This window comes from Zingiber officinale, chromosome 2A, assembly GCF_018446385.1.
Source record: "Zingiber officinale cultivar Zhangliang chromosome 2A, Zo_v1.1, whole genome shotgun sequence".
In the NCBI taxonomy this organism is placed as follows: Eukaryota; Viridiplantae; Streptophyta; class Magnoliopsida; order Zingiberales; family Zingiberaceae; genus Zingiber; species Zingiber officinale.
In genome coordinates, this window is record NC_055988.1 from 71,667,975 (window position 1) to 71,687,028 (window position 19,054).

The 19,054-nt window shown below is 39.8% G+C and overlaps 1 protein-coding gene across 1 annotated transcript; it reads left to right on the forward strand.

Annotated features, from left to right (window-relative positions):
* Positions 1-313: 313 nt before the first annotated feature.
* On the forward strand, positions 314-1,691 carry LOC122041172 (peroxidase P7-like). The gene is made up of 3 exons (XM_042600771.1): positions 314-634; positions 700-891; positions 963-1,691. Exons 1-3 carry the CDS (start codon positions 413-415, stop codon positions 1,512-1,514), a joined length of 966 nt encoding a protein of 321 aa, XP_042456705.1. The 5' UTR covers positions 314-412; the 3' UTR covers positions 1,515-1,691.
* The last annotated feature ends 17,363 nt before the right edge of the window (positions 1,692-19,054 follow it).

Genomic DNA, 19,054 nt, shown 5'->3' on the forward strand with positions numbered 1-19,054 from the left:
AGACAAAAGATTATATTGAATAATGATGTGGCACATTTTAATGCCGTCGCCCATCGGAGCGCGTCTTTGCGGCTCCTCTCGTGCCTGCTGCGTCTCCGTTCACGGGCTATTCAGCTGTTTAATTAAATCATACAAAAATTTCCTCTTAATTAATCCATGAAAGCTTCGTTGTACCAGCCATGGCGATGGCGACCACGATCCAATCTCCTGATCAGCGTTGAGCATGCAACAAGTGTCGATCTATCCGATCCTACAGCACTTAGGCCTGGTTGCGTCAAAACGTCGAACAGGTTGCGGATTGAACAGAGCCAAAAGCCTAATCATGAACTGGAGCCACGACAGGGCAGGCGTCGTCGTCGTCCTGCCATCTCTTTAAGGAGCTAGCGACTGGCTTCTGTTAGTTGGCTTCGACATGGCATATCTCTCGGGACGGCAGAGGCTGGCGGTGGTCGCCGCGCTGGTGCTTTGCCTGGCGGCAGGCGCCGCCAAAGCGCAGCTGTCGCCGGGGTTCTACTCGGCGACGTGTCCCGCCGTGGAGAGCATCGTGCGGGCGGCGATGGTGCGGGTGGTGGGCCAGGAGCCGCGCATGGGCGCCTCCTTGATCCGCCTCTTCTTCCACGACTGCTTCGTCAACGTAAGTTAGTTAGCTCCTCTGCTTTGTCGACGGGAGATTTCGTTGCTCACTGAATGAGATTGCAGGGCTGCGATGGATCGGTCCTCCTCGACGACACGCCGACGATGGTTGGCGAGAAGAATGTTGCCGGGAATGCGAACTCTCTTCGCGGGTACGAAGTCGTCGACGCCATCAAATCCAGCGTGGAAGCAGCGTGCCGCGCCACAGTGTCCTGCGCCGACATCGTCGCGCTCGCCGCCCGCGATGCAGTCACTCTGGTAGCTACTGTCTAGAATCAAATTAATTGGTTATGTGGGAGGAGGAGTTAATTAGTTGATCGTGGAGGCAGTTAGGTGGGCCGTCGTGGCAGGTGGCGTTGGGGCGGCGGGACAGCCGGACGGCGAGCATGGCGGCAGCCCAATCCGATCTTCCGCCAGCCTCCGACAACATCAGCACTCTGATCGCGAAGTTCGCAGCGAAGGGGCTGGACCTGCGCGACCTGACGGCGCTCTCCGGCGCGCACACAGTCGGGTCGGCCAGGTGCGTCAACTTCCGGCAGCACGTGTATAACGAAGCCAACGTGGACCCGGCGTTCGCGATGTTCCGCAGGCGCATCTGCCCGGCCTCCGGCGGTGACTCCAATCTCGCCTCGCTGGACCCCACCAGCCCCAACCGGTTCGACGTCAGCTACTACCGCGACCTCATGGTACGCCGCGCGCTGCTCCACTCCGACCAGGAGCTGTTCAACGGTGGGCCGGCCGACGACCTCGTGCGCCTCTACAGCAACAACGGCGGGGCATTCAACCGGGACTTCTCGGCCGCCATGGTCAAGCTCGGCAACCTCTCGCCGTTGACGGGGAGCACAGGGGAAATCAGACTGAATTGCGGGAGGGCGAACTGAGGCCGTCGGCGATCGATTCGGACGCTAAGAATCGTTGCATATTTTTATATATTAATTAATTGTGAATTGAGGGGCAATTGCTTGTTGTTAAATTATAAATCTTTTAATTTAGTTGATTTAAATCATGTATTTTACTTTTATTAATATTTAAATCACGCATCGTATTTTCATATTTAATCACACTTTTTTTTAATACCCTTTCCTCCTATACATGCACTTATCACTTGAATCAACAAAGGACATTTAAACTATTGAAAAATAAATCACCTTGTAGGGAAATTTAGGGCTGTTTTTATTTTAAAAAAAAGTTACTTTTTTTTAATAAAACTTCACAACAGTGGAATAAGATTGAAGAGCATGGTTACTATTGGTGCGATTCTGCGGTTAGCACTAACGATCTAATCCAATTTTAATAAATGATAAAGTAGGTTAAGTTAGTTTCGTATTGATTTAACACTTCTACGAAGTATATAGGAGAAGTCCAGACGAGTCGACGGGCTGACCTGACGTTTGACACGAAATCCAGCTAGGTCGACGGATCGACCGGATAGCTGGCACAAAGCCCAGACGGGTCGACGGGCTGACCAAATGTTTGGCACGAAGTTTAGCCAAGTCAAAGGGCCAACCAGATAACTGGCACGAAATCCAGATGGGTTGAAGGGCTGACCGGACGTCTGACAGGTAAGTTGAGATAAGTCACTAGAGGGGAGTGACTGTGAGGACGTGTTCCCGGGAAGGGAACATTAGGTGCCGATCCAACTTAGATCCATTTTGAAAATCTAAGTTGAGATCCTGACTAGATTTCGGCCTCGAGGAGACGGAATCTAACTACTACTTTTATTACTCTTATAACTTAACTGTGCTAACACTTTGTTTTGCAGGGTAGTTTTGTATTTTACCTCGGACTAATATTTTTTACAGGTTGGTGAAAAAACAAAGGTTCGGGCTCCCGTAAGGGATCCGAACACCCGGAGGTCCAGGCGCTTGAAAGGGATCCGAGTGCTCGGAAGGGATTCGAGCGCCCGGAAGGGATCCGGGGGTCTGGGATGCAAAAATTATCCCTAGCCGTGTCGCCACATGGAGTTTCATGTGTGGACGGGCTATGTCACACTCCAGACGCCCGGAAGGGATCATGGCGTCCCGAGCCTCCTATATAAGGAGGGTAGGCCTGGAGCAGAGAACAATGAACAACAAGATCTTTCAACATTTGCTCTGCCGTGCTACGCTCCTGCGATGCTGTAAAAGCTCCTCCGACAACGCGCCTCATTTTTATTTGTCTTTCTTGTTGGTATTATTTCTTTAAAGCATCTGTACTTTTTATTTGTAAAACACTTATTCGAATTTCTAGTGGATTGCCCAACAAAAGCACTCAACGAGTGCGGGTCTTGGAGTAGCAGTCGACCAAAGCTCCGAACCAAGTAAAAAGGTTCGTGTTAGCATTGTACTTTTTTGTTCTCAATTTTTCCGCTACGTACTCTACGACTTTCCGATCGATATTCATTCCCCCTCCTCTATCGAATTACATGATCTAACAAGTGATATCATAGCAGGTACCGCTCTGATTTGGTGCAACCACCAATCATACAGGGGGTGAAATTCTTTTCTATTTTCTTTTTCGGTTTTTAGTTTTTTGCTATATTCCAAACTAGCATCGTTACCTTTTTGGAAATCTTCTCGTCACAATTAATCTAAATTGGTGCAACACCAATTCAGTTTTAGATATTGTTTTCGTAATACCACACTACTAATCTAAGATAAAGTCTTGAGATTTCTTGCTTTTGTTTGTGTGTGTGTGCAGGACAAATATGTCTCAAATTGAAGGCTTTAGCACAGTACGCCCCCTATTCAACGGAGATGATTTTTTGTACTGAAAGAAGCGGATGGAGGTCTACCTAAAGATCGGTTTCAATCAATGGTCCAGTGTCACCAGAGGCTACAAGGTGCCGGTCGACAACTCCGGAAATCCACTGGACCTGGAACAGTGGACTCCGGACATAAGAAAGAAGTCCTCTACAGACTTCAAGTCTCTCAACACGTTGTAATTGTAACGACCCAATTTTCCCTATTCTGAGTTTCAAATATCCATAAAGATATTTGAAAATGCTTTTAAAATATTCTAGAGATTTTTAGAAATTTTTAGAGTATTTTTGCGTAATTTTTGGAGGTCGTTTAACATTTTTACAAAAAAAAAAGAAGTTGTGACAAAAATCGTTGAAGGTGAGACTCGAACCCAAGACCTCCGGCCGAACTCGACCTAATCGGACACAGCCAACCAACTGAGCTATGCTCGTTTTGTTAACCAAATACGAAGCGAATATAGTTGAGTTATAATGAGAACCCAAAGTTTAAAGTTAGACCTAGTTATAAAAGGTTAAGTTAGGAGGGATTAGGTTATTTTTCTTTTTCTCCCGAATCTCCTCTCCTCTCACGCGCGGCGCGGCGATTTGCTCCTGCTCGGGCGACGGCGAAGCTTCCTTCCGGCTGGTTTTCATCCGCGGGTGGTTGTCTCGACAGAGGAGAACTTGGGAGCACGAAGGGATCACCGGGAAAAGTAGCTACCCGAACCCTAGAAGCTTCCTTTCCTTCTTTCCGGTTGTAAGTGCAAGAAACCCTAGGTAAGTACTACTCACCTGCGGTAGGAGTTGCTCCGATCTTTCGGTTTGTTTCCTTGTTTCCCGAGTTTCTTGAATCCGAACCATGTTATAAAGATTTTTGGCTTTGGGTGTTTTGCCGTGGGTTTCAAAGAGAGACCAAGAACTGGTTTTGTTTAATTGAGCATGTAGGATAACTCCGAATCTCTTTTGTTCTTCCCTTTGCTTCTATTGTAGTTGGATTCAGTGGTTAAGAGTAGTTGGTTGTGGTTTTACCTTGCTGTGAAGATTGCTGCCATTTAATACTGCCGTGAGTTTCCTATGCATAGAAGTGTTCTGGGAACAAATTCCTTGTTCATTCGTTTAAGGATTTCGGATTTGATGTTTCCTTGTGCTTAAAACTGCCGAGAGTTTTCCATGCTTAGAGGTGTTCTGTTGAAGAATATAGCATTCTCTGTTTGTGCTATTAGCTCCTCGTTTATGATATTTGTTTATGCTATTAGTTCAAGTTTATGCTATTACAGAATTGAGGTCCTTATACCAAGTAGATTTTGAGCATTTCTTACATAGAAACTCTATTTCGAACTCCTGGTTAAACCGGACAGCCTTAATTTCAGCTTATAGTTGTCTCTTTAGCATGCCTACAGCCTTAAATGTAGTATTCGTGTAGGCCTAATTGCTGCCATAAATTCCAGCAAATGGATTTAGAGTTTTTACAACATGATAAGAAGCGTAAAGTTGCATTCTTTTACTTTTATTGCAGCATGCTAAAACGTCTAGAATTAGCTTCCTTTTTGCTTTATTTACAGCATGATTGGAATCACTAAAGTAGCATTCTTTGCCTATATTTACAGCATGATTGGAATCACTAAAGTAGCATTCTTTGCCTATATTTACAGTATGATTGGAATTAGTTTACTCCCATGCTACTACCATGTTTTAGAATTCCTGAAACCATTTTTCTGGAAGTAGTTTAGGATTAAAAGAACACTAAAGCTTAATTAAATGCCAGGACATTTTTTAATATCAGAATAAGAAAGATAACAAGTAAGTAAAGCAAGAGGCTAGTACCCGACATCCAAGAGCTTGTCGTTAAACAAATCCAGGTGACCATTTCCGAGGTCTTGGCCCTGGTAGACCGAGGTCTGCTCTTTTAGGATTGGTGGCTCGCAACCCCAACCTATTAGGGAACGCGCATGAGATGGTACTAGGCCTGGGCCCAAGAAAAGAAAACCTAAGAAAGAAAAGAAAAGTTAAGTAAGAAGGAAGAAAGAAAAGAAAAGTTAAGTAAGAAGGAAGAAAGAAAGAAGAAGAAAGTAAAAGATAGAAATTAAAAGATTAATTTCTAACACAAGGATACAAGAAATGAAATAAGTTCCAAGTTTAGAATAAATAAGAATGGTTAGTTTTCTTTGATTCTAAGTTTACATTGTTAGTTTCTTGTTATCCTGCTTGATACTGAGTATGATTTGTATTCTGTTCATTTTCTGTATACCATGAGCACATGCAGATAGCTTTATTATTTCAGTTTCAGCACTTATGCATTTCATTTATGCATTTCGAGTTTTGTGAGATAGATTAGTACTTACTAAGCGTTTTAGCTTATAGATCTTGTCTTCTTTCCTCCTACTGCAGATAAAAGAAAAGCTAAGATATGAAGGGAGACGACAGGGTGGTGGTGATGATGGATGTGTGTGGTGACTGAACTATGGAGAGGTCCAGAGGGGACTAGCAAGACTTATTTATTTAGAGTTTATGTCTAGTTTATTTTCCTTATTTCTGTTATGAAATTATGAGTTTATGATTGAGTTTGATGTGCATTGTAGCTTATTATGCTTCATTCTGGGAGCTTGAGTTTAGTTCATGTTGCTAGATTAGTTTTTGATTATGATATGATTTATTACTGCGTGGTTGTGAATAAATTGTGATCCAGCCGCATGTGGCTGTGTATATATCTTGTGTATTATAGATTTGGTCACCGGTACAGGGGAGACTTTGCCGAAATTTTTCGGTAGGAATTTCTCTGAACCGTGATAAATCTAAGTGTCGCTAATAATAGCATAAGTGACACTAGTAAGTAGAGTAGGAGTTAGGTAACGGTCGCCCTTAGAGAGTAGTAGTAAGAAGGGTGGTTGTTACAGTTGGTATCAGAGCCAGGTTCCATTCTCCAGCATCACACACACATTAGCATCATCCTCGTCGTCTCCAAGTAAGAAAGTATTTAAATTCTTTCTTTGTTCTGCTTTCCTTATTATTAACTGCAGTATAGAGTACTTGTTTTTTTTTATTACTTAAGTAAGATCAAAGATTTAGTTTCCTTTTCTTTATTCATATTTAAGTGTGATTAGAAGGGTTAAAGTAAGATATCAAGCCTTTACCTTGAATAAATAGATGGCAAGAAGAGGACGTCCCCGTGCTACTCACACTGAGGAACCAGCTCAAGGGAACGAAGTGCCTAGAGCAACTGAGCCCAACCTTTCTGAAGTGGTTGCTCAGCTCCAGAGGCAAGTAGCAGAGCAACAGCAAGTGATCGCCAATCTGATGGCAAACCAGCAAGCAGTTCCTCCCCCTCCATCAGTTGTCACTGCAGAGACCCCAGTGGTAACTGAGACTCCACCAGCTACTCAGGGAACCGTCACAGCACCCCAGAGACCAGAAGCTTATCTTATACAGTGGCTGAAGCTGAAACTAGAGAGCTTCTCAGGCACGATTGAGCCCTGGGATGCCCAGGCTTGGTTTAAAACACTAGAGAGCACTATGGAGCTTCTTGACTGGCCAGAAGTCGAGAAGGTCAAGTGCGCCTCTTTTTGTCTGTCGGGAGATGCTCGTATGTGGTGGGAGAGGATAAAGACCAAGAGAGCAGTTGATCAGATGACCTGGGCAGATTTCTAGTCAGAGTTCTATGAAGAGTTCTTCCACCTACAGATTACCAACAAGCACTACGAGGAGTTTATAGAGTTCAAACAAGGTGACTTGTCAGTGGAAGAAGCAGCCAAGAAGTTCAACAGGTTAGCTCGTCTCTGTCCAGAGCTAGTGAGTACAGAGAAGGAGCGAGTCAGGCTGATGCTCAGAATGCTGAGACCACAGATAGCACTGAATGTGAGCAGTGGAGCTCATCGGCCCCAGACTGGCGAAGAATTGATCAGTAGAGCATTAATCGCTGAACATTACATGAACAACATCAAAGCACAGTGAACACAACATCAGTCAGTAAAGACAGAGGACAAGACAGCAGGAAGCCAGAAGTCACAGCCAAGCAAGCAGAACTGGAAGGGCAAAGGTAAAAGGAAGCAGTGGAACACAGGAGGTGGCCAGAAGGGAGGACCAGCAAACAAGCAGACCAAGTTCCCTCCCTGTCCCAAATGTGGGAGAACACACCTAGGAGCCTGCCTTTTGGGTAAAACTGGATGTTACTCCTGTGGTCAGGAGGGACACATAGCTAAAGAGTGCCCTAACAAATTCAAAGCACCTCAACCACAGCCATTGCAATATGGAGGCCAGCCTGCATAGTTGCACCACATGGGAGCGGCATTGGAGGGACCCTACATCAGTCAAGGAAGGTTAGAAGCCCCACCAGTTCCAGCCTTTGATGGTGCCAGAGTATTCTCCCTCACCAAAGAAGAAGCTGCTAGTGCCTCCACGGTCGTAACAGGTCAAGTAGTTATTTTCCAGCACATAGCTACTGTACTATTTGACACTGGGGCGACCCATTCTTTTGTATCGATACCTTTTGCCAGTAGTTTACAGGTACCTACAGAGAGTACGAACTCCAAGTTTCTGACGACCCTACCTTCTGGGGAAGTCATGGAATCCAATCAGTGGCTTCGAGCTGTACTGGTTAGAATTGCAGACCGAGAGTTATATGTAAATCTAATAGTCCTCGCCATGCAGGATTTCGATATCATTTTTGGTATGGATTTCCTCAACAAGTACAATGCCTCAGTGGACTGCCGCAGAAAGAAAGTAATTTTTAGTCCAGAAGGTGAGCCAACTTTTGAGTTCACCGGAGTGCCAAGGAGGAAGACCCAGAAGCTCCTCTCATCCCTAGCAGCACACCAGATGTTAGATAAAGGGTGTGCAGGTTTTCTTGCATACATAGTAAAGGCAGAAGAGGAGAAGGGACTCAAGCAGGAGGAGGTCCGGGTAGTATGCGAGTATCCAGAAGTATTTCCAGAAGAGCTACCTGGACTACCTCCCAACAGAGAGGTGGAATTTGAGATTGAATTGGTTCCTGGAACCGGTCCAATTTCGAAAGCTCCGTATCGCATGTCTCCAGCAGAGCTGAAGGAGTTACAAGAGAAACTACAGGAGTTACTGGACAAAGGCTTCATTCGCCCTAGTCACTCACCTTGGGGAGCTCCTGTGTTGTTTGTCAAGAAGAAAGATGGGACAATGCGGATGTGCATAGACTACAGAACTTTGAATCAAGTGACAATCAAGAACAAGTACCCCCTTCCCAGGATCGATGACTTATTTGATCAGTTAAGAGGAGCGACGGTGTTCTCAAAGATAGACTTGCGCTCTGGGTACCATCAGCTGAAAGTGAAAGAAAGAGATATACCCAGAACGGCATTCAGAACCAGATATGGACACTACGAGTTTGTAGTTATGTCATTTGGAGTGACCAATGCACCTGCGGTCTTCATGGACCTAATGAACAGAGTGTTCAGAGAATATCTTGACAAATTTGTCATTGTATTCATCGATGACATTCTGGTCTATTCAAGGACCCCAGAGGAGCATGACACGCACTTGAGGATAGTACTGCAGACTCTTCAGCAGAAGCAGCTTTATGCTAAATTCTCAAAGTGCGAGTTCTGGTTAAATCAGGTGGAGTTTTTAGGTCACATTATCTCTAAAGAAGGTATTCAAGTGGATCCAGCCAAAGTGGAAGCGGTCAACAACTGGAGTAGACCCAAGAACGTCAGAGAGATCAGAAGCTTCCTTGGTCTAGCAGGGTACTACAGGAAGTTCGTGGAGGATTTTTCCAGGATAGCTTCTCCGCTAACAGCCCTCACCAGGAAGAACAAGAGAATTGAATGGTCAGATAAATGTGAGCAGAGCTTCCAAGAGCTAAAGAAGAGATTGATCAGTGCTCCCATTCTGACTGTTCCACAGAGCGACAAGAGTTTCGACATCTACAGCGATGCTTCCAAGATGGGTTTAGGAGTTGTACTCATGCAAGAAGGAAAGGTCATAGCTTATGCTTCCAGACAACTCAAAGATTATGAGAAGAACTACCCTACTTATGATCTTGAGCTGGCAGCTGTGGTTTTTGCACTTAAACTCTGGCGACATTATTTGTATGGAGTTCAGTGTAGAATCTTCACATATTATCAGAGTCTTAAGTACTTCTTCACTCAGAAGGACTTAAACATGAGACAGCGTAGGTGGCTGGAGTTGGTCAAAGATTACGACTGTGAAATTCTCTACCACCCAGGCAAAGCTAACAAAGTGGCAGATGCACTCAGCAGAAAATCTAGTGCATCACTGATGTCTTTGTCATCACTAGCCCTGCCACTGCAGAAGGAGTTGTCAGATTTTGGACTTGAAATTATCGAAGGACAACTCTCTGCATTGACCTTAGAGTCCACATTGCTTGTGGAGACACAGAGAAAGCAAAGTGAAGATCCGGACATCCAGAAGATCAAGCAGGGGATACAGAAAGAAGACAACTCAGAGTTTAGAGTAACAGACAGCGGAATTCTTTATCAGGGGAGTCGCATTTGCGTGCCCAATGATGAGGAACTGAGAAAGAAGATCTTAGAGGAAGCTCACAGTACACCATACTCCATGCATCCTGGTTCTTCCAAGATGTACCAAGATGTGAAACAGAGGTTTTGGTGGTCAGGACTCAAAAGAGATGTAGCTAAGTATGTCAGTACCTGCTTGACATGCCAGAGAGTCAAAGCAGAACACCAGAGACCAGGAGGAGTTCTTCAGCCTCTTCCAATACCAGAATGGAAATGGGAAGATATTTCCATGGACTTTATAACAGGTCTTCCAAGAACCACCAATGGACATGATGCGATATGGGTAATAGTAGACCGATTGACCAAGTCTGCTCACTTCCTAGCCATCAAGGTGTCCCACTCCATAGAGCAGTTGGCCCAGCTATATGTTAAAGAGGTAGTCAGACTTCATGGGGTTCCTAAATCTATCATTTCTGATAGAGATGGGCGTTTCACCTCACACTTTTGGGAGTGCGTTCAGAATGCACTAGGCACCAAACTCAAGTTCAGCACAGCTTTCCATCCACAGACTGATGGGCAGACAGAGCGAGTGAATCAGATTTTAGAAGATATGCTCAGAGCTTGTGCGCTAGATTTCAAGGGAAGTTGGTGCTTAGCTGAATTCGCCTACAACAATAGCTATCAGGCCACCATCAAGATGACACCTTATGAGGCACTATATGGCAGGAAATGCAGATCACCCATATGCTGGCAAGAAGCAGGAGAGAGAAAAGAAATGGAAGTAGAGCTGGGTATTCAGACAGAGCTGATGGACGAGACCACTCAGGCGATCCAGAAAATCAGACAGAGAATCGAGACTGCCCAGAGCAGACAGAAGAGTTATGCTGACACACGCCGTAGGCCACTGGAATTCCAAGTAGGAGATTCAGTTTTCCTCAAGGTCGCTCCTATGAAGGGAGTGATGAGATTTGGCAAGAAGGGCAAATTAAGTCCTTGCTATGTAGGACCTTACCTAATCATAGAGAGGATTGGGAAAGTAGCTTACAGGCTGGACTTACCACAAGACATGTCAGCAATACACAATGTATTTCATGTCTCCATGCTAAGGAAGTGTCTCCAAGACCCGAGCCACGTGATTCAGCCTCAGTCAATGCAGATCCAAGAGGATCTTAGTTATGAGAGCAGACCTACACAGATAGTGGACAGAGCAGTCAAGAGATTGAGAAACAAAGAAGTACCACTAGTGAAGGTCGTCTGGCAGAACCAGAAGCACGAGGAAATCACTTGGGAGCGGGAGGACAGTATGAGACAGAAGTATCCAGAGCTATTCTAAGTTCGAGGACGAATTTTTTATAAGGTATGGGGGATTGTAACGACCCAATTTTCCCTATTCTGAGTTTCAAATGTCCATAAAGATATTTGAAAATGCTGTTAAAATATTCTAGAGATTTTTAGAAATTTTTAGAGTATTTTTGCGTAATTTTTGGAGGTCGTTTAGCATTTTTACAAAAAGAAAAGAAGTTGTGACAAAAATCGTTGAAGGTGAGACTCGAACCCAAGACCTCCGGCCGAACCCGACCTAATCGGACACAGCCAACCAACTGAGCTATGCTCGTTTTGTTAACCAAATACGAAGCGAATATAGTTGAGTTATAATGAGAACCCAAAGTTTAAAGTTAGACCTAGTTATAAAAGGTTAAGTTAGGAGGGATTAGGTTATTTTTCTTTTTCTCCCGAATCTCCTCTCCTCTCACGCGCGGCGCGGCGATTTGCTCCTGCTCGGGCGACGGCGAAGCTTCCTTCCGGCTGGTTTTCATCCGCGGGTGGTTGTCTCGACAGAGGAGAACTTGGGAGCACGAAGGGATCACCGGGAAAAGTAGCTACCCGAACCCTAGAAGCTTCCTTTCCTTCTTTCCGGTTGTAAGTGCAAGAAACCCTAGGTAAGTACTACTCACCTGCGGTAGGAGTTGCTCTGATCTTTCGGTTTGTTTCCTTGTTTCCCGAGTTTCTTGAATCCGAACCATGTTATAAAGATTTTTGGCTTTGGGTGTTTTGCCGTGGGTTTCAAAGAGAGACCAAGAACTGGTTTTGTTTAATTGAGCATGTAGGATAACTCCGAATCTCTTTTGTTCTTCCCTTTGCTTCTATTGTAGTTGGATTCAGTGGTTAAGAGTAGTTGGTTGTGGTTTTACCTTGCTGTGAAGATTGCTGCCATTTAATACTGCCGTGAGTTTCCTATGCATAGAAGTGTTCTGGGAACAAATTCCTTGTTCATTCGTTTAAGGATTTCGGATTTGATGTTTCCTTGTGCTTAAAACTGCCGAGAGTTTTCCATGCTTAGAGGTGTTCTGTTGAAGAATATAGCATTCTCTGTTTGTGCTATTAGCTCCTCGTTTATGATATTTGTTTATGCTATTAGTTCAAGTTTATGCTATTACAGAATTGAGGTCCTTATACCAAGTTGATTTTGGGCATTTCTTACATAGAAACTCTATTTCGAACTCCTGGTTAAACCGGACAGCCTTAATTTCAGCTTATAGTTGTCTCTTTAGCATGCCTACAGCCTTAAATGTAGTATTCGTGTAGGCCTAATTGCTGCCATAAATTCCAGCAAATGGATTTAGAGTTTTTACAACATGATAAGAAGCGTAAAGTTGCATTCTTTTACTTTTATTGCAGCATGCTAAAACGTCTAGAATTAGCTTCCTTTTTGCTTTATTTACAGCATGATTGGAATCACTAAAGTAGCATTTTTTGCCTATATTTACAGCATGATTGGAATCACTAAAGTAGCATTCTTTGCCTATATTTACAGTATGATTGGAATTAGTTTACTCCCATGCTACTACCATGTTTTAGAATTCCTGAAACCATTTTTCTGGAAGTAGTTTAGGATTAAAAGAACACTAAAGCTTAATTAAATGCCAGGGCATTTTTTAATATCAGAATAAGAAAGATAACAAGTAAGTAAAGCAAGAGGCTAGTACCCGACATCCAAGAGCTTGTCGTTAAACAAATCCAGGTGACCATTTCCGAGGTCTTGGCCCTGGTAGACCGAGGTCTGCTCTTTTAGGATTGGTGGCTCGCAACCCCAACCTATTAGGGAACGCGCATGAGATGGTACTAGGCCTGGGCCCAAGAAAAGAAAACCTAAGAAAGAAAAGAAAAGTTAAGTAAGAAGGAAGAAAGAAAAGAAAAGTTAAGTAAGAAGGAAGAAAGAAAGAAGAAGAAAGTAAAAGATAGAAATTAAAAGATTAATTTCTAACACAAGGATACAAGAAATGAAATAAGTTCCAAGCTTAGAATAAATAAGAATGGTTAGTTTTCTTTGATTCTAAGTCTACATTGTTAGTTTCTTATTATCCTGCTTGATACTGAGTATGATTTGTATTCTGTTCATTTTCTGTATACCATGAGCACATGCAGATAGCTTTATTATTTCAGTTTCAGCACTTATGCATTTCATTTATGCATTTCGAGTTTTGTGAGATAGATTAGTACTTACTAAGCGTTTTCGCTTATAGATCTTGTCTTCTTTCCTCCTACTGCAGATAAAGGAAAAGCTAAGATATGAAGGGAGGCGACAGGGTGGTGGTGATGATGGATGTGTGTGGTGACTGAACTATGGAGAGGTCCAGAGGGGACTAGCAAGACTTATTTATTTAGAGTTTATGTCTAGTTTATTTTCCTTATTTCTGTTATGAAATTATGAGTTTATGATTGAGTTTGATGTGCATTGTAGCTTATTATGCTTCATTCTGGGAGCTTGAGTTTAGTTCATGTTGCTAGATTAGTTTTTGATTATGATATGATTTATTACTGCGTGGTTGTGAATAAATTGTGATCCAGCCGCATGTGGCTGTGTATATATCTTGTGTATTATAGATTTGGTCACCGGTACAGGGGAGACTTTGCCGAAATTTTTCGGTAGGAATTTCTCTGAACCGTGATAAATCTAAGTGTCGCTAATAATAGCATAAGTGACACTAGTAAGTAGAGTAGGAGTTAGGTAACGGTCGCCCTTAGAGAGTAGTAGCAAGAAGGGTGGTTGTTATAGTAATGCGGGCTGACGAAGGAAGAGCTAAACTGAGTAGGACCGCAATAAAACACGAAAGAATTATGGGACAAGCTGATCGAACTACACGAAGGAACAAACAACGCCAAGGTAACAAAACGCGATCTCCTTTTAAATAAATTGTTTAATATTAAAATGCAAGAAGGAGAAACAATGAGTCAACTCCATGCGATGATCAAAGATATCCTCAACGGACTCCACGCGATAGGCTACCAAATGGAGAATTGTGATCTAATCAGGTACGCATTGAATGCTTTTCCACGTAATACTATGTGGGCATCTATCGTGGATGCCTAAAAAATTTTAAAAAATTTATCTAAATTAAAACTCGACGAATTGTTTTGCAAATTAGAATTACACGAGCAGACTAACGCGGGGTCCGAGAAAGGTGTAGCTTTGTTTGCAATTCCCTCCAAGGAAAAGAAAAAGACCAAGCCTGAACTTGGAGAAGAGTCCGACCAGGATTTTGAAGACGAAGAGTATCTGGTGAACCTGGTAAGAAAGATGTTCACTAGGAGGAAGAAGAGCTTCAGCAAGAAGGACCTACAGGAGATCAACTCCCCATCCGAACCAAGGAACGTGACTTGCTTCGGGTGCAATAAGAAAGGCCACTACAAGAATGAGTGTCCGAGATTAAAGAGCAACAAGTCGAAGATATCCAAGAAGAAGGCTCTCAAAGCAGTCTGGGACGACTCTTCCTCAAAAGAATCAGAGGCCGAAGATCAAAAGCACCAGAGTCACCTCGTGTTGATGGCCCTTGAAGAAGAATCGGAGGACGAATCAGAAGACAGGTCCGAACCCGAATCGAGCCACGAGTCCGTACTTGTTTCCGAAGGTCTCGAAGAGGTATGTTTTAATTTAAATAAGAAATTTTTTAGAATCATTGCTTGTTTGAATAAAAAATTAACAGCAAAAGAAGATGAAAATAAATTGCTCCTTGAGGAAAACCAAAACCTCAAGGAACAAATCATAAATTCCAATCCAACTCAAGACCTAACACTTGAGGAGAAAAATTTAACACTAAAAATAGAAAATAATAAATTAAAAAATATATTAGAAAAATTTACAACAAGATCTAAGAATTTAGATCTAATTTTAAATAGTCAAAAAACAGTTTATAATAAAATCAGACTTGGCTACAAGTCAAGTTCAAATAAAACATTTAAATCATTAATAGCCCAACATAAACAACAAAACAAAGCTTGGGTTCCGAAAGCGTGTTTAACCACGTAAGTAGGAATTAACCAATATTACATACCTAAAGATAAAATATACTATATAAAATCTAATAAACCAAATCAAAAACCAAAACACAAACCTAGACCAACAAAATCAAAATGAAAAAATTTAAGAACCCATCAAAAATTAGATTATCATCAAGTTAAATATAGTTATAAAAGTAACCGACACAAACGTAGAATTAAAATTTAAAACTAACAGACTAATAATTCAGGGGGAGCCTTTAGAATAGCTGACACCCTCAAAATTAACCTACCCAACAGGGTAACTAAAACTAATCTGCTCGACAGGGTAATTGAGACTAGTTCAAAGGGAAAATAGTTTAACTTGACCAACGGTACTGGTGAAATTTTGGATGATAGTACGATAGGGAAACTATGTCTATGCATGTCTAGGAAGATATGACTTCGACCTGGTGCATTTGCCTTAGTGGAACTAACCGAAGCTACCCTTTACGGATTCTAACTAGTTAAACCAAGGTTTGTACTAAGTTCAGTGGATAGAACTATTTGGAAAACCTCGAATGCATGATTACTTTAATGATGTCCAAGTGACTCATCATAGCTCAGAAGTTTATACAAAGAATTCCTATTTGTTGAGAACAAAGCTAAACCCGAATCTAACACAAAGTTAAACCAAATCCTGAAACTGAATCTAACACATCTCACAAAAATTATAGAATTCCTTTATTGAAAATCCAGATCGGGTGAGAAGACATCAAATCGAATAGAACCAAATCAAATCGAATCGAGTCGAATCGAATCGAAACAAATTAAATTAAATCTAAATAAAAATGAATTAGATCTAATTAAAATTAAACTAAACCAAATCAAATTAAATTGGAAATTCAATTTCAAATTATTTTATCTTAAAAGTTATTTTAAAAATTCTTTTTAAAACTTTTAAAAAAAATTCCTTTAAAAATTATTTTAAAAACTTTAAAAAATCTTTTAAAAATTATCTTAAAAACTTTAAAAATTATTTTAAAATTATTTTTAAAATTATATTAAAAACTTTAAAGACTATTTTAAAAATTCTTTAAATTCTATAAAAATCAAAATTTGAAATTCTTTAAAAATTCATTTTAAAAACTCTTTAAAAATTTGTTTTCAAAATTCTTTAAAAATTAATTTTAAAAATTATTTAAAAAACAATTTTAAAAATTCTTTAAAAATTAATTTTAAAAATTCTTTAAAAATCAATTTAAAAAACTCTTTAAAAATTCATTTAAAATTCTTTAAAAATCAATTTTAAAAATTCTTTAAAAATGAATTTTAAAAATTCTTTAAAAATCAATTTAAAAAAAATCTTTAAAAAAAAATTAAAAATACTTTAAAAATTCATTTTAAAAAATCAATTTTAAAAATTCTTTAAAAATCAATTTTAAAAATTCTTTAAAAATCAATTTTAAAAATTTGTTTTAAAAATTCTTTAAAAATCAATTTAAAAAAAAATTTAAAATATTTTTAACTTAAAAAATCTTTTTAACTTAAAATTTATATTAACTTAAAATTTTATCTAAACAACTCAAGAATCATTTTTAAGTAAAGATTAAATTTAGACTAAACTTAATTCTTACCTATTGTAGGAAATCAAGTGAATTTTGGACTGTAGTTGCTCTAAACATATGACTGGAGATTACATCAAATTCACCCAACTTACTTACAAAAGCTTAGGAACAGTTGCCTTTGGAAACAATGACAAACTCAAGGTAATCGGTATAGGTAACATTGAGCTTAAAATTGACTTCATTATTACAAATGTTTTACTCATTGAAAATTTCAAGTATAATCTACTTAGTATAAGTCAATTGCATGACACTAGATATAAGGTTAGGTTTTTGTCTTTAGAATGCTTAATCAAGCACCTAGATAATCCTTCGATAAGTCTAAAAGGGTTTAGAAAAGATAACATCTATGCAATTAACTTAACCACTTCTTCAATTAAGTGTTATTTAACACAAAAGAAGAAACTTGGTTATGGTATAGAAGAATGTCACATACAAATTTTAGAAATATAAGCAAATTAAATGGATTAGTTAGAGGATTACCAAAATTACCTAACTTAGACTCAACAATATATAATGCTTGTCAACAAGGTAAGCAAACAAAATCTACTCACAAGCCAATCAATCAATCTCAAACCAACTCAATACTAGAACTTCTACATTTAGACTTATTTGACTCCCATGGGGTCAAATCAATAAATGGAAGTTTATACTGCCTAGTAATAATAGACGACTATTCTAGGTTCACTTGGGTAAACTTTCTAAAAAATAAAGATGAAACGTTTGAAATCTTTACAAACTTCTGTAAACAAGTTAAAAATGAAAAAGACCTTAAAATTAAAAGAATTAGAAGTGACAATGGGGGGGGGGATTTAAAAATCATAAATTTAATAAATTTTGTCTTGAAAATGGATATCATCACGAATTTTTATGTCCTAAAACTCCTCAACAAAATGGAATAGTAGAAAGAAAAAATAGAACTTTACTTGAAGCCGTTAGAACTATGCTGAATGAATACAATTTACCTAAGTACTTTTGGGCAGAAGCTGTTAGTACAGCCTACTATGTGCAAAATAGAACAACACTAAATAAAAAACATAACAAAATCTCTTTTGAAATTTATTACAATAAACAACCTAATATAAAATAATTTAAAGTATTTGGGTGCCCAACCTTCATCCTAAACACAAGAGAACACTTAGAAAAATTCACTTCTAAAATAGAAAATGGAATTTTTGTAGGATATTCACTTAACAGTAGGAGTTATAGAATATACAATAAAGTTACATTAAGAATTGAAGAAACCACAAATATAAAATTTGAGGAAGCTAAACAAAACCTAGAACAAACTCAACTTCAGCCAATTAAGTTTATTCAAGGCAACAGTAATCTGGAAGGTACCAATCAAGATTTAAATCATGAAGAGGAACAAGAAACTCAAGAAAATCAACCATCTAGAACCATAAGAATCAACCTAAATCATCCTATTGACCAAATAATTGTGATCTAGATTTAAGGGATCAAACTAGGTTGTCCTTTCGAAATCTAAGTCAAATCTCTCTAATTTTAAAAATTAAACCCAAAATCGTAGTTGAATTTTTACTTGACCCAGACTAGGTCATAACTATGCAAGAGGAACTAGCTCAATTTGAACAAAATAAAGTTTGAGATTTAGTACCACTGCCCAAAAATAAGAAAATAATAGAAACAAAATGAGTGTTTAGAAATAAATTAAACGAAACTGCGGAAATTACTAGAAACAAAGTTAGGCTAGTTGATAAGGGGTTTAGTCAAGTAGAGGGACTTGACTATGATGAAACTTATGCCCCAGTAGCTAGATTAGAGTCCATTAGAATGTTACTCAGTTATGCAACCCATAAAGGATTCAGACTATATCAAATGGGCGTTAAATCTGCCTTTCTCAATGGACTGATAAAAGAAGAAGTCTATGTAGGATAACCACCTGGGTTTGATAGTCTAGAACACCCTGACTATGTCTTTAAACTAAAGAAAACCTTATACGGACTTAAGCAAGCACCTAGGGCATGGTATGAAAGGTTAAGCTCTTACCTAATATCCAAAGGGTTCAACCAAGGTCAAATTGACCCAACCCTATTCGTTAAGTTAATAAAAGAGGATATCTTCATAGCCCAAATCTATGTAGATAATATAATTTTTGGTTCAACTAACTCAGAATTCTTAGAAGAATTTACTAATCTAATAGAACAAGAGTTTGAAATGAGTCTAGTTAAAAAATTAACCTACTTTTTAGGCTTACAAATCAAACAAACAAATGAGGAAAATTATATTTATCAACAAAAATACACCAAAGAATTACTTAAAAAATTCGGGATGAAAAACACTAAAGAAATAAAAACACCTATGACAGTTAACACAATTCTAGATGACGATCCCAATGGGAAAGTAGTTGATTT

Bases quoted from the DNA above. Each gene is read 5' to 3' on its own strand.
- LOC122041172 (XM_042600771.1), top strand. From the start codon at position 413: ATGGCATATCTCTCGGGACGGCAGAGGCTGGCGGTGGTCGCCGCGCTG. The intron at 635-699 runs GTAAGTTAGTTA...ATGAGATTGCAG, and splicing joins TCCACGACTGCTTCGTCAAC to GGCTGCGATGGATCGGTCCT. The intron at 892-962 runs GTAGCTACTGTC...TCGTGGAGGCAG, and splicing joins CCCGCGATGCAGTCACTCTG to TTAGGTGGGCCGTCGTGGCA.